Source organism: Camelina sativa, chromosome 16, assembly GCF_000633955.1.
Source record: "Camelina sativa cultivar DH55 chromosome 16, Cs, whole genome shotgun sequence".
NCBI lineage: Eukaryota > Viridiplantae > Streptophyta > Magnoliopsida > Brassicales > Brassicaceae > Camelina > Camelina sativa.
This window is the reverse complement of record NC_025700.1, coordinates 28424384-28440577: the sequence shown is the minus strand read 5'-3', so window position 1 is coordinate 28440577 and position 16194 is coordinate 28424384. Positions and strand designations below refer to the sequence as shown.

The following is a 16194-nucleotide window of genomic DNA, read 5'->3' as shown; positions in this document are numbered from 1 at the left end:
CTTTATTTTTTATTTTCATGCATTTGTTAAAATTGACAAACGGAGAAAACGATTGTGATGAAAACTGATTTTAGTTAACTAATTTTTGCAGATGGGTTGAAAGGAAACAAAGCCTTTAGGGACCGTGCCAAGCGTTCAATCTTCTGCTTTGGGAAGTTGACAAGAAATAGCACTATTTGTATTTTTTCTTTCCTTGACTACATCCGTATGTTGATGTGTGTGTTTAAATGTGAATGTATATATGTATGTATAGGATGTGAATGTATAGATGTATGTATATGATGTGAATGTATAGATGTATAGCATGTGAATATGTTTGTATAGATGTATGTATAGGGTGTGAATATGTTTGTATAGATGTATGTGTAGGGTGTAGATGTATGTATGTATAGGATGTGAATGTATAGATAGATGTATGTATAGGATGTGAATGTATGGGTAGATGTAGGCTGCGCGTGTGTGAGCGTAGAGAGATAATTGACTACACGAGTATAGTAAGTAAGACGAGAGGGACACTAAGAGTGTGAGTGTAAATAGTTGCAGCGGTTGGGGCGCGGCGGACTAGACTGTTTTTACCATACGAATAAATAGAGTTGGAATTTGCCAAATCGCAAAATCAAATACTATAAAAATCTAGAAATGCCATAAGAAAACATCGAAAATGCCAAAAAAAATATCTAGTCGAAAAAAACTTTGCTAAGTCAAAATGAAAATGCCTAATATCTAGCCGAAAATTTTATTTAAGCAATATGCCAAGTCCAAAACGAACTTAGTTCAAGCTATAATTTCAAATCTCCAGTGGGGATACAAGGAAAATTTTTAATGAAAATTGGTTAAAAACGAAAAAGGCTTAGTCAAAATGCCAAAAAAATAAGAACACCAAAGCAAACCAAAGCTAAAACATAAATTTTCCCAAAAGAAAGCATGCCAAAGCAAAAAAAAAACTCGTCAATTCGTCAAAACAAACAAGCTATCTCAATTGCTATCTGAAGTGAAGAAGTATACTATATAAATAGCTTTTTCTTGAAAAAAGGGCATATAGGATATCATTTCATTTTCCATAAAATAATTCATATTAATAAAAGAAAATTTAAACCACATAAGAAAAATAATCCATTTTTCAAGTCAAGAGGGCATTTATAAAAAGTATTTTTGTAACCTATATTTCTACAAACTCCTTTTAAATTTTACATATTTTCTTTTAAATAATTAACCATGCTTAATTATAAGACTGAATGAACTTATAAGATTTATAAGATTTGTATTAAATGAACTTTGCATTTTGTCAAGTCAGTAAAGATTTATTATTAGAAATAGTACATGCATTTGTTTATTAGAAACAATCTCGTTCTTCCATGACACAAGAATGAAATTCCTCAGAATTATAATCCATCTCACAAAAATTCCCAACGAGTTTTAGATTATATCATTTGACTAAACCCTTTTGCCAGTAAGAGTCTTCCCATTTCTCCACTTTCCGGATGAGATATAGTTTCTTCCTGTGGAACTTCTCGAGACCACTGGGATTAAAAGGAGGAGGAAGTGAACATGGACCTGAAACGTGAGGTCTACTAACTAAAGAACCCATCATAAATCTCTTATTTACCCCATTTACATCTCCAGAAGGGCACACCATTGTTTCTGTGCATAACTCAACGCTATCTTTGGGAACTTGAGGCTTGTACTTAAGAAGCTTGGAGTATTCATTCAACAGATGGAACATGTAATCATAAACATTTTCCATTGATAGATCTCTTTTCATGAACTCACTCGCTTCTCTTCCAATCTCTTGTGCCTGCGGACATATATAAATCCATGAAATCGTAGGCATAATTAACGACATATATAAAAACAGATTATAAAAAGATGGTAATTAAAGATATGGTACCTTTTGAGTGTGATTATTAAGCCAATCAACAGCAAATTTGATGGATCTACATTTATCTTTATCCCTAATGGGCCAATAGTGTTGGAGAGGTTGAAGAGTTCTTGAGAAAAAATCATAGTAATAAGGTTTCACCATCAACGTGACTGAGTCACATGCTAATATGTATTTCTCACTCACTGACCACGCATACCCTTCTATATATATCTTGTACCTGCGTAACCGTAATACTCCCATCATTGAATTTTTGTTTTACGTTAAAAACTGATCAAATTCAGAAATTGGTACTATTGAGACATAAAGAAGAAGGAAATATAGACAATTATTAATGGTACTGACCTGTAAGTGCATTGATTTGCTACATTTGAATTCTCAAATCCTCTTTGTCCTTCTGATATCCAATCCTATATGCATGCATGCATGTACATCACATACTTATTTCTATTTTTATATTGCATGGAAATATATATAACTAAATAAAACAAAAGGGTTCCCTGAATGAAAATTCTAGACTAGAAGCATACCTGAATGAAAATTCTAGCATTCCAATCATGTAGCGATGATAAATTGCAAGTGAGAAGATCTTCTCTTGAAGGAGATGCAACAAAAGGGTTCCCTTTCCAATATGCATAAGCCTCTCTCTCCATAAACTTCTTCTTCTTCTTTCCTTCCTCCATATCTTTCAACACTTTGCTCCATTCTTTTATGTTTATCTCCTGCCTTTACCCACCAAAATTAAGCCATTAATTTTCCTTTAAATAGAAAACATGTATATGAATTTAATATGAATTAAACTACTAATGTGGCTTTGGGACTACACTTCATGTTTTGCTGGAAAGATTGAATGATGAAAAAGAAATGAAAGTTACTTTAGTGAAACACTTATTAGTTAAAGCATAATAAGTGATTAATAAACTACGTACAACCACATATTTAAATTGTAGTGGCACTGAGTGTGAGTGGAGCATATAAATTACTTTTACGACCCTTTAAATTACTATAATTAATCACTTAACTAAACTATAAGTCTATAACTCAATAAGTACAATATTAACATAAACTGAATCTATAATTAATTGAAATAATCACGAAAGAATCTATATGTGGAAATTGGACCCCTATCAACTTTTCTCCGGCATGTGATCAAGTGGGGACAAGTGTACCTTACCAACCATACACGTTAGCTTCAGACAAAAAAGAAAAGAAAAGAAGAGAATACAATAATCTGGTACATACCATCCCCAGAATGACCAATCGGGAAAGACAATATCCACCGTCCATCTATCACCGCAATACCTAAATAACGGGGGTGGCGAATCTTCAGCGGTACGGTTGAATCTATTATAACCGTCCGATCTGATGACCGGTCGATCATCGCAGTCAAACATGAGATCAACGTCAGGTAACTTCCCTGGATACTTTCTCAGCAGCTGAAGAATCCCCCACAGTGTGAACGCGTCTCTCGTCTGTATAGACTTCTTGTAGTTTTCCACGAACACCTTGCCGTTTACGATAACTAACCTGAAATGGGCAGTCGTTTTGCCTCTTTCCACCATTTCTTTTGTTATCCCTGTTTCTCTCCATGGCTTAAGATCCTCGTGGATCCACTTGAAGTAATCAGGACAAGACCGGTTCGATTCGGTTTGGTTTTGATTATAACCGAGTTGAGTTGTTTTTGAGCAAGAACCGGACCGGTTTTGATTCAAGAAACTTGTGCAGTTTAACAAGATTCCGGTTTTCTCCTGTGGTTTCTTCTCCGGTCGATTATACGGTTTTGTCTATAGTAAACAAAAACTTGTAAAAGAATATTTTCCATTGAACATTTATTAGGCATATGAAATCATGTAATGAAAAGGAAAAAAATAATTAAAATACCTTGTTAAGAGGTGTTGTTGAACAAGAACCGGACCGGTTTTGATTCAAGAAACTTGTGCAATTTACCAATACTTCGGTTTTCTGCGGTGGTTCTAGCTCCGGTGCCGGTTTGGTTGTTACCAATGTCGGTCGATCAAATTCTTTCGTCGTCTGTGACTGTGATATACAAATTCATTTTTTCTATAGGGGTATGAATTATAGTTATCATGATAATGTAATTTATGCTAGCGACTAATATACCTTGTTAAGCCATAGAGAGGAAGTGACGGCAATACCGACGGCTATAAGGAAGATGAGAAGTGTCAAAGTGGCCACGTGAAGTTTACCGATCACTGGACGGTAAGATTTAAAGTGAGTGATTTGAGAAGTGAGAGCTCTAGGTTTAGAGAACAGAGAGGTCATTCTTATGATTTTTTTTTTCTTTGTTGGAGGAGGATATTATTATTAAGGGACTCTTTTTGTCTTCTTTAATTGTTTGTTAATCTCTCTCTCTCTTCCAATATCCCGCAGATCGACTATAACTTAATAATGCGAAGATAAAAATATTTTATTAATTTATAGCGATATTTATAAATTAATAATTATTATTTTATATTTATAAATTAATAATTATTATTTTCTATTATAAATTAATAATTATTAATTTATATTTTTTTTAATTATTAAAATTTAAAAAATTATAAATTGAAACAAATTTTAGCAAAATAATATTAGATTTTAAGATGTGATAAATTTTATGGTTTTGGAATTGAATTAGAATATTATTAATGATAAATTAAAAATATTATATACAAATTCATTTATACACATAATATACATAAATTCAAATTTATGAATAATAATATCAATTGTTGTATTTTAATAGTTTATCAAACCATCAAAATGTAAATGATACATATCTAAAAATTAAACATTATAAAATTTTCTAGCTAATTTGAAAATATAATATTATAATTATTTTATAAATATGAGTTTTAGGGAAGCATATATTACTATATCATCATATATATATATATACATATATATATATGTAAATTTACATGATTATTAATTTATGATAGTATTGAAACCATATTTTATATTGAAATTTCAAAAAATTATTATTTTGTTATTTTACATTGATCCGATTCGAGACTAGCAAAATTTATTAGTTTATAATCTTTATTAATTTATAGAATATTAATTTATAAAAGTTTTATTGTATTTGTTTATTTTAACTTTTCCTCCAATCTCTCTTCAGTTTGTAAATTTAGTTTTATTTCTAGCTTCAGTTTTCTTGTGGGTTTGAAGAAATGATGAGGACACGCAAGACTGATATTGATGATAGTGGACTTTGTTTTTACTATATTCTTTGGAATTTGAAATTTGAACTTGTAAACTTAAATCACTCGATCGTGTAAATTACGTTATCTCGACGGAGTTAGGGTGATATTATGATAGTAGTAGTAATTACCACTACTTTTAAGCCTGATCTTAGCTACTAGGTGGTTGCAAGTGTTTTGTGTAGAAGTAGTTTTCTATTATTACACAGTTATCTATGACAAGTTTCGAATAATTCTCTAGTGATAAATAATTGTTATTGTTGACCTGACCATAATCGAGCTTACATAGGTTATCTAAAAAAAAATCTTTAATTACATATATACAATACGAGATTATTGACTAGACGTACTATCATTTAAACTGCTACAGATAGTGTAAAAAATAGTTTCAAACTAAAATATTAAATCTTAAGTGGCTACATAACGTATATACGCCAAAAAAAAATTCTGATATTCCGTAAATCAAATTTTTTGGGGTGAAGATATTTTAGAGTTCCATTTTACCTCTCTACTCAAGGATCTGGTCATCGTAAATACAAAACCACGTATAAATGTATAATTCGTAAGTGCCAATATGTGCAAAGATTCAAGTAGTCTTTACTCTTTAGTGTATATGTATCACCGACAAAGATAACTTGAAAAGTCAATATCTTAACCTCTTGCTCGTGGCAATTCTTTTTTTTTATTAAATGAGTTCAAAGTTATTTACTTATTTACGATCAAGATGGGTATTGTGTAAGTAAATTATTAAGAAAAATGTTAGAAATTATCACAGTTACGTTACATCTAAATATATATATAGTAAGGATATGCAGTATGGGTGCTTGTTATAAGTTTTCACCGTTGTTTCTTTAGGATTTTTGAACAAATTAACTCCTTAAGGTTATTGTGTGAATGTAATTGTTATTAATTCTAACCTTCCGACAAGAGTCCCGAGATTTCTCCAAGTAACTAAGTAAATAAAGACATAAATAATACTATATAAGCATATATATGATCATGTTTTTGTCTTTTGTGTTCTTCGCCCAATCAATGCTTTTAAATCCAAACTTTGGCGATACCTCTGACTTATCTTTGGGTTACTCTAAAGGATGATGTCCGTTAAGCTAGAAAGCCCATAAATCTCTTACCAAAGGCTCATTATCATTTTTAAAGCAGCAGAGCGTTGAGTTTATGGGAAACTTGAGGCTCTCGTAAGAAGAAGCTTACAAATGTTCGTTCAACACATTCTCGGTTGTATATATGATAATATGATATGAAGTATGAACGAAGACCAAGTCATGGGATTTAAACAAGTTTTAAAATTCAAACTTCAAACTTCCGCAAGGCCTTTTTGGTGGTCAGCAGTTTCAAAATGACTTATGATCATCATTTGGGATTTATCGGATATTCTCAAGGGGTGGTTAAGGGTTCATGTTCGGATTTTATTCTCAAAATTTTATGATCCAAATAGGCATATCACTTCATTCGGATCACCAATCACCGGTGGATTAATCTCAGCCATTTCTTTTTTTTTATAAATAATTTCATTTTATCACTTGTTTCCTTATAATCTACTTGATTATATTGTTATTATTTAGTTTTAACTTGTTCACACCAAATATAAAAATTTATAAGATGAGGCTCTCTGGTGCAATGCAATCTAAATTAAACAGCTGAAGGAACAGTAGTTATTCATTATCAACCACAAAAAATGGTACGATGTAACAGTTCTAAATTATACAATTGTTACACTCACGACAAATAAAAAATAATTTTCTAATCGTTAGCTCGCTTTACATAAAAAATAAATTATACAATTGTTAAAAATGTTTCGATTTACAATGATGTAAAACATTAGGGTCCCAAACTGAATAAGTGTAAATATGTGTGACCTATTTTTTTTCTTCTAATATTTTACTCTCTATTTAATTATACGGTCGCGCATGATCCTACTTATTTTATTTTCTTCGTATAAATGTTTGTACATAATGATGAGAAAAGGTTACAGAATTTTATGAGTGCGTCATTTTTTCTTTTCTTTAACCGTATGTGGTATAGAAGAAACAAATAATCTACGTACGTATTACAGTATTATCAAAACTGGTGGTCCTAAAACTTCTAAAAGGGTTTGTGGCCTCAAATGAAACGTGTGAGTCGTGTGACCCACTAATTACAAAATGATAAACAATCTTTAATTTCAAATATTTCAAGGATAACTCAGTTTATTTAAAATGTGTACGTACTTGACTTCGTGAGTCATTCTAAAGATTAATTATCGATTAGAAATTACGTTTGTGGGCTGAATAGATTCCATTAATAAACATAAAAAATGTGATCTTCGTTTTTTTTTGGTGCCAATGCCATCATAGTCATGCTCGTCGCATCACCTTAATTTACAACTTCATTTTTTTGTTTTTTCCGTTCTATTGCTTGTAGTAACCAACCATTCCTAGATTGTATTCATTTATAGGAAATTTGGAAATTGAGCGTCTGACCGAGTATTTATATTATTACATACTTTACAAAGTCTATGAAGGACACGTGCTCTAAATCTTTTAGGCACGGCGAGGATCTCAAATTTATCTTTAAAGAGATAGTAGATACTGTCGGGAAAAAAGCTAGCTAGATGNAAAAATTTTTTTTTTTTTTTTTTTTTTTTTTTTTTTTTTTTTTTTTTTTTTTTTTGTAAAAGGGCTCGCTAGATGGTTTTTAGATCAAATTTTCAAGTTCGAAGACTCCAACTCTTTAAGGTCAAGCTCGTTAATGCGTCACGTGCTCGTCTAAGTGTGTGGCTCTTTTTCAGTTGCAACAAAAACAAAGTAAAGGCAACGAAAAAAAAAAAAGTAAAGGCAACGATCATGCGACGATCCGTAGGAAATTTGCTGTTAATATATGCAACAACAAGTTTATCAGCAAACAATTTTGTAACTGTTGTACACAGAAAAAGCATATGGATTGGTATTCTCGTTGTTGTTATTTCTATTCCATAAGTCATACTATATAATATAATGAGCCAAACAATCTAAAATAGTTAGAGTTTAGTTATTGCATTAACAAATTTTAGATGCATTTGTTAATAAAATAAAATCATGATGTTGATTACAAATAAAATCAAAAGTATCGTACGTTTAGTTAAAATCATGATGTTGATGATCACAATTTTGTCTGATTGTAGTTTCAACAGTGTAGTTTGGCAGTGGTGGCTACGACAGTTTCGTCAAGCAACTTTGATCATCTTGTTTCGCAGTTGCTGTTAGGTAGAATAATCTTGTGTTGTGTGAAACTCAATAATTTTATCCATTCAAACCTTCATCAAGCTCCATATGCGAAACAATATATTTCTTAGAAAATTTCAGAACAATTTGTTAGAAACATTTTTGTTATATAATTATTCACTTTATAAATGCTATGAAAACAATATTAGGATTATTTGGTAAAAAATTTTGAGAAACAAAAAAAGAATACCAATCGAATACTATATATATATTTTTTAATATACGGAATACAATAAAAAAATGTTTTTGGTATAGAGCAATAAGATAATAATACTTTTGATGTGAGGCTGTAGCATGACAAATACGGTACATATCAACTTAATATTAATAATCTTTGTGCGATTGTCTTTAGGTTTGGTTCATGTTCGTCCCGAGTTTATATGTTAATTAGTTTTTGGATCTTTGGTTTTGTAATAGATTTATTATGTTTAATGGATGTTTTTTAATCTTAAAAGAGATTACTAATCTTTATGATCATCGATGAAATTTCTAAAAATAAAATTTATTGAATATTAATGAAAAACAGTTCGGTCGATAATAAAAATATTAAAAATATAAATAGTCCTAAATTATTAAATTAATTTAATTTTTGTATAATTTTTTTTACAAAATTAGAAAACACCAAAAATAACATCTTATAAAAAGTGTTTGCAGTATTTATGACTGGATTAGAAGAATCTCTTCTTAAAATGAGAAAAAACACAATTTTGTAGAAGAATTTGCATAAATTAAGGACCTCCGGCAGATAAGTCCACTATCAACATATAATATGTGAAATGCGGTGTTTGTATTTTGTAAACATATCTTTATCTTATTTTATGTTTATACTTTTTTTTTTTTTTTTTTAATTTTCTCTTTTTCTTTGGAATGAGAATGACATCACGATTAAGCATTGTAGTATATACAAATAATAATATTCTTAAACACATCAAAACTTAAAGCCCAAAAAAGAAGAAAAAACACAGCAAAACTGAAAACGAGTGTGCTAACGCCCAATTAACGGTAGGAACGTTCTGAGAAAAATAATATATTTTTTTAAAAAAGATAGGAAGTTTTTATTTTGTTTTATTAAAACACTAACGGAATTTTTATTTCTATATGACATTTGTCGGCTATATGAGAATTTACACCTAATTCCACGGTTAAAGTTAGTGCTACCATGTTTATATTTCAAAAGCTAAAGTTAGTGCCAATTTTTATTTCATTTTGTAAGGTAAATAAGTTTACACCTTATTATATATTTATATACTTTGACATACACATGCATGTGAAAATTAAAGTAATAAATATATATTTTTTTTTGGTTTGTAAAACATTTAATATCCGCTCCTATTTTTTTTTCCATAACAACCATTACCATTATATGAATGATAAAACACCTCAATCAAAATTGAATTACATTTAGACTTATATTACTTCATATCTAACAAAGTCATATGTAGCATAAACAATCATGATGTCAAACATTAAATTATTAGTCACCATACATGAATCTGGTATTAATTAGGAGGAAATGAGAAAAATTCAAAGTGATCAAAGTTATTTTTTTATTTGGAGATAAGAAAAAAGAAGGCTGATTATATAAATACTAGTCATTGAGGTGTACAAGACTTCTTCAACTTCAACTTCAGTTTCCATATCATTATTGTTGTTGACGTATATATATTACCATTTCTCTTCTTCTCTCTGTCATCTTTGTCTCTCTGTCTCTACCAAAACCATGGCTAGGGTTTTTCCTCAAGCAGCCATCTCTTCGCCGTACATGAGTACGGAGAGAGAGACTTTCACGGTTTGGATGAAATCTCTGGTTTACCAAAATAACGGTTTAACTGTTTACAATTCCAGCGGAGAGATTACGTACCGGGTCGAAACCTACGATAAATCTAGCAATGAAGTCCATATCATGGATCTCCATGGCAACATTCTCTTCACTATCCGCAAAAAGGTATAATCTATCCCGAATTCAATTCGATTCCATTCAATTCTTTTTCTTAATTTTGCTTGGTTCATCCCGGTTTAAGCTCCAAAACTACTCGATGTTTGTAGTTTGAAAATTTAGTTTACCATCCAAAAAAGAATGAATCATTTCGAATTCATTTTTTTTTTTTTTGAATAAGTAAACTATTAAAAAAAAGAGTTAGTTGAAGTATATCTAGCTCAAAATATATATACATTTCCAAAAATATAAGTAACCATAACTCAACTACGAATATGTTCAAATAATTGTATTTTGCTTGTTTAAAAATATATTTGCAGAAATTATGGCTGTTTGGGAGTTGGTATGTGTATAGAGAATGTGAAAGCTATACAAGCACTGAGGAAGTGAAACCTTCTGCCAGAATCAAAAGGTCTTCGATAAGAGATGGAGACTGGGAAGTACGAGATGAGACCAATGAAGTCTTTTGGATTTTAAGATTTGACCCCAAATTTGCTTTTCAGATCATAGACATCAACGGAGATATCATTGCACAAGTAAAATTTATAAACATTTTGAACCAAAAGTTGAATTTGAAAGAGTTTATAATTGTTAAGCACGACTTAACCATACAGTTTTTTACATATGTTTTTGTAGTTAAAGCCAAAGCAATCATCAAATGGGATTACATTGGGAGAAGATGTGTTAACTTTGGAAGTGAAACCACGTGTCGATCACTCACTCGTTGTCGCACTTGTCACTGTATATGGATTAATCAAAGGAGTAGTCTAATCACTTTTTGTTTGATTTTTTAATAGAAAAAAAAAATAGTAAATTTTTCCAACCTTGTTTGTGTTGTGGGAGATGTAAATATTGTTCTTTTTGCGAGCCTTGATTTTTTAAGCGTCATTCAATTTTTTTTTCTTTCCTAAATATGCAATTATGCAGTACAGACTACAGAGAAAGAACAACATACAATACTAGTTAGAAACTTAGAACTAACTCAAGTATGACCGTACAAGTTAGCTTAACAAAGTTAGTTATTAGTTCTGCTTCCACTACACCATTAAATCCGAAACCAGACAAAGAGTATTATGAAGGAGCTTCATAATAATCAATCAAACCTATAACATCAGTTGAAGTCTGAAATCTTCATGATAGGAGCTTCTCAGTCTTTAAAGACTATTCTAGTCTCAACAAGAGAAAATATGTGTTTGCATCAACTCTCGTCTGTAACCTAGCAGGAACATAGCAAACAGAATCATTTTATAATAAACAGACATTACAACAACTTCTCAATAAACTAGAAGCAAACACGTCAATTCACCTCACTGCTTGTCTCTGGAGGATGATGAAACTGGTTTAGGAAAGCATATCGAGGAAGCTTTTGTCTAATCTCCCATCATGTAACATATTTGTGACCAAGCCAAAGGTTGAAGCATCTCCAACAAACCCGCAACTCCTCATTTCTTTGATAAGTTCTGCTGATGCAGTTTTGTCACCATCTCTAAGGTGCCCCCTAATCAGCGTATTATAGGTAGCACAATTTGGGAGAATCCCATCTTCTTTCATTTTTCTGAACAAGGCATCCGCTTCTTGCATTAAGCTTTTCCTACAAAATCCGGAGATCATTGTTGTGTAGGTTACAACATTAAGCTTCAATCCTTTAAGGGTGAGGCTACAAAATAAATCCCACGCTTCTCCCACCCTACCAGCCTTGCACATCCCATCAATCATAGTATTATATGTAATGATATTAAGTTCCATTTCACTCTTTTGCATGTCCTTGAATACGACCAATGCTGTCTCTAGTTTTCCGTTATTACAAAGCCCATTTAATAAGATGTNTAACATCAGTTGAAGTCTGAAATCTTCATGATAGGAGCTTCTCAGTCTTTAAAGACTATTCTAGTCTCAACAAGAGAAAATATGTGTTTGCATCAACTCTCGTCTGTAACCTAGCAGGAACATAGCAAACAGAATCATTTTATAATAAACAGACATTACAACAACTTCTCAATAAACTAGAAGCAAACACGTCAATTCACCTCACTGCTTGTCTCTGGAGGATGATGAAACTGGTTTAGGAAAGCATATCGAGGAAGCTTTTGTCTAATCTCCCATCATGTAACATATTTGTGACCAAGCCAAAGGTTGAAGCATCTCCAACAAACCCGCAACTCCTCATTTCTTTGATAAGTTCTGCTGATGCAGCTTTGTCACCATCTCTAAGGTGCCCCCTAATCAGCGTATTATAGGTAGCACAATTTGGGAGAATCCCATCTTCTTTCATTTTTCTGAACAAGGCATCCGCTTCTTGCATTAAGCTTTTCCTACAAAATCCGGAGATCATTGTTGTGTAGGTTACAACATTAAGCTTCAATCCTTTAAGGGTGAGGCTACAAAATAAATCCCACGCTTCTCCCACCCTACCAGCCTTGCACATCCCATCAATCATAGTATTATATGTAATGATATTAAGTTCCATTTCACTCTTTTGCATGTCCTTGAATACGACCAATGCTGTCTCTAGTTTTCCGTTATTACAAAGCCCATTTAATAAGATGTTGTACGTCATAAGACTGGCAGGCACACGATCAAAAACCATCTGTTTGAATACCATTTGGGCAGAATCACAGTCGCCAGCCTGAAAAAAACCTTGGATAAGAGTGGTGTAAGTGACTGTGTCTCCAACCAATCCCCTTTGAAACATCTCTTGGAAGAGTTGCATACCATCCTTTACCCTTTTGCACTTGCAAAATCCCTTTATAAGAGTGCTGCATGTCACTTCGTCTGGTAGACAATCTTTGCTAACCATCAAAGAAAACATCTGCTTGGCCTCGTTTAGACGATCGTGCATGCAAAATCCATTTATAAGAGTATTATATGTCACTACGTTTGGGATGCAATCCTTTGTAACCATGAGCTCAAACATATGCTTAGCCTTGTCTAGGAGATCGTGCATACAAAACCCATTGATCAATGAACTGTAAGTGATAACATCAGGATCTAATGATCTTCGGATCATCTCCTCATACAAATTTTTGGCCTCTAATAGTTTCCCTTCTTTCACAAACGCATCGATCAAAGCATTGAAAGTAACGACGTTGGGGTTGATTCTCCTCTCGATCATATCAGTAAGTAATCGAGAGGCATCTGCCCATCTTCCGTAATTACAAAGGCAACTAATGAGGGAGTTGTAGGTAACAACATTGGCTCTAATTCCTTTGATCTCCATTTCATTGAACAGNCTCCAACAAACCCGCAACTCCTCATTTCTTTGATAAGTTCTGCTGATGCAGCTTTGTCACCATCTCTAAGGTGCCCCCTAATCAGCGTATTATAGGTAGCACAATTTGGGAGAATCCCATCTTCTTTCATTTTTCTGAACAAGGCATCCGCTTCTTGCATTAAGCTTTTCCTACAAAATCCGGAGATCATTGTTGTGTAGGTTACAACATTAAGCTTCAATCCTTTAAGGGTGAGGCTACAAAATAAATCCCACGCTTCTCCCACCCTACCAGCCTTGCACATCCCATCAATCATAGTATTATATGTAATGATATTAAGTTCCATTTCACTCTTTTGCATGTCCTTGAATACGACCAATGCTGTCTCTAGTTTTCCGTTATTACAAAGCCCATTTAATAAGATGTTGTACGTCATAAGACTGGCAGGCACACGATCAAAAACCATCTGTTTGAATACCATTTGGGCAGAATCACAGTCGCCAGCCTGAAAAAAACCTTGGATAAGAGTGGTGTAAGTGACTGTGTCTCCAACCAATCCCCTTTGAAACATCTCTTGGAAGAGTTGCATACCATCCTTTACCCTTTTGCACTTGCAAAATCCCTTTATAAGAGTGCTGCATGTCACTTCGTCTGGTAGACAATCTTTGCTAACCATCAAAGAAAACATCTGCTTGGCCTCGTTTAGACGATCGTGCATGCAAAATCCATTTATAAGAGTATTATATGTCACTACGTTTGGGATGCAATCCTTTGTAACCATGAGCTCAAACATATGCTTAGCCTTGTCTAGGAGATCGTGCATACAAAACCCATTGATCAATGAACTGTAAGTGATAACATCAGGATCTAATGATCTTCGGATCATCTCCTCATACAAATTTTTGGCCTCTAATAGTTTCCCTTCTTTCACAAACGCATCGATCAAAGCATTGAAAGTAACGACGTTGGGGTTGATTCTCCTCTCGATCATATCAGTAAGTAATCGAGAGGCATCTGCCCATCTTCCGTAATTACAAAGGCAACTAATGAGGGAGTTGTAGGTAACAACATTGGCTCTAATTCCTTTGATCTCCATTTCATTGAACAGGTCAAGTGCATCATCCACATGTTTGTATTTGCAAAGAGAATCGATGACTGTGTTGTAGATGACTACATCAGCCTCTATTTTACCTTGTTCCATCTTGTTGAGCAGACTTAAAGCCAAATCAGTATCACCTCTCTTACATATTCCGTTCAATACAGCACCGTAAGTAACCAGATTTGGTTGACAACCTCTTTGAACCATTCGGTCAACTAAAGCCACAGCTTCGGAAGCTTTGTTGTGGAGAAAAAGGCCATGAATCAGAGTTGTGAATGTCACCGTATCGGGTTTATATCCCATAGCCACCATCTGATCAACCAAAGCTACGGCATCAGAAATCCTCTTACTGTGACAAAAACCATTGAGAAGAGAAGAAAGCGTGACAACATCGGGCTCATAACCGAGTTTCATCATCTTCCCAAGAACAGCTAAAGCAAGAGAGAGTTGAGAAGAGCGGCAGAAACAGTTAACGAAAATACTGTAGGTAAAGAGATCATGTGAAATTCCCAGATTTTGCATCTGTTCGCCGAGAGAGATGACAACATCGTACTTCTTCATCTTAGCAATAGCACTCAACAATTTACTGAACTCAATGATTGAAGGAAAGGGACGAGACTGTACCATAACACTGAACAGATCAACAGCATCGTCTAGCTTCAAATCACTCAGCCGATTTCTACTCAATTTCTCTCTGTAATCATAACTATGACCAGAAAGAGCAAGATTACCTTTCCCCTGAAGATTCCGGCGAACAAATACCTTCGCCGTCGATGCAATCTCCAACAATCTCCTCATCTTCAGCTGATTTGGGTTTCTTCTATCTTCAGCTACCAAAAAGAAAATACACTACTCACGAGGAGAGTGTGACTGATTTCAGTTTTTTACCGCCGTTGGATCAGTCCGGGATTGGACGGTTAATATTTCTTCATCTTTCATATTTTACTAACCGACCGGTTCACTCTGACTTCTATACGGTTGAGTAGTTTGGTTTCATATGTATTTTATAACATCCGGTTCGGGTTTTCGGATCAGGACCAACTGATGAGTTCTGCTGATGCGGCTTTGTCTATCATTCAACTATACAGTGTACAAACTCTGTATTTAGCACAAAATCAATTTATGAGAGTAATATACATATGTCACTACTACATTGATATAAACATCTGGCTAACCATCAAAACAAAACATATCATTGTGCATACAAAACCAATGTCATCATCTTACGACTTCCACTGGACTACTACTAAACTATTTCTGAGGATCTTGAATTCTTGATTACAAGCGCACTCTTCTCTAGAATCATATCTTCCTCGATATGCTTTCTTAAAACACTTTCTTCATCCTCAGAGAGAATAGTCAGAGAGCAAATAAACCATATTCCCTTGAAAGCAGCATCTATGAGGTCAATTAAGTTTTCATGTTGTTTATTTCTTAACGGATGTTCTCATGTTTACAGGCAGGCAGATAGATATGTGGTTACAGTTTTGTATAAGCTTCGCGAACATTACTGTACTGATACTAATCTATATTACTTTTGTTTTTGTTCCTCACCTCCCGTGTGAATTTATTGTGAACTGCATAGCTTTTATTTAACTCATATTGAATCAT

General features: G+C 33.1%; 3 protein-coding genes and 1 pseudogene across 5 annotated transcripts; 1 reads left to right on the top strand and 3 right to left on the bottom strand.

Annotated features, from left to right (window-relative positions):
• Positions 1291–4255, bottom strand: LOC104753012 (protein O-glucosyltransferase 1-like). 3 transcript variants are annotated; one of them, XM_010475277.1, is made up of 7 exons: positions 4001–4255; positions 3761–3916; positions 3122–3663; positions 2410–2605; positions 2225–2289; positions 1889–2099; positions 1291–1795 (listed from the first exon to the last, which is right to left on the bottom strand). In XM_010475277.1, the coding sequence occupies exons 1-7, from the start codon at positions 4160–4162 to the stop codon at positions 1427–1429; spliced, it is 1701 nt and encodes a 566-aa protein (XP_010473579.1). In that variant the 5' UTR covers positions 4163–4255; the 3' UTR covers positions 1291–1426. The 3 variants fall into 3 exon arrangements, with proteins under 3 accessions (XP_010473579.1, XP_019093050.1, XP_019093051.1); XM_019237505.1 differs by having other exon boundaries at positions 3761–3940; positions 4001–4087; XM_019237506.1 differs by lacking the exon at positions 4001–4255 and having other exon boundaries at positions 3122–3679; positions 3761–3845.
• On the top strand, positions 10001–11132 carry LOC104753011 (protein LURP-one-related 4-like). The gene is made up of 3 exons (XM_010475276.1): positions 10001–10284; positions 10596–10811; positions 10912–11132. Exons 1-3 carry the CDS (start codon positions 10060–10062, stop codon positions 11044–11046), a joined length of 576 nt encoding a protein of 191 aa, XP_010473578.1. The 5' UTR covers positions 10001–10059; the 3' UTR covers positions 11047–11132.
• Positions 12338–13492, bottom strand: LOC109129561 (pentatricopeptide repeat-containing protein At1g63130, mitochondrial-like). Its single transcript, XM_019237880.1, has one exon. It carries the CDS (start codon positions 13490–13492, stop codon positions 12338–12340), a length of 1155 nt encoding a protein of 384 aa, XP_019093425.1.
• Positions 13722–15381, bottom strand: LOC104754158 (annotated as a pseudogene).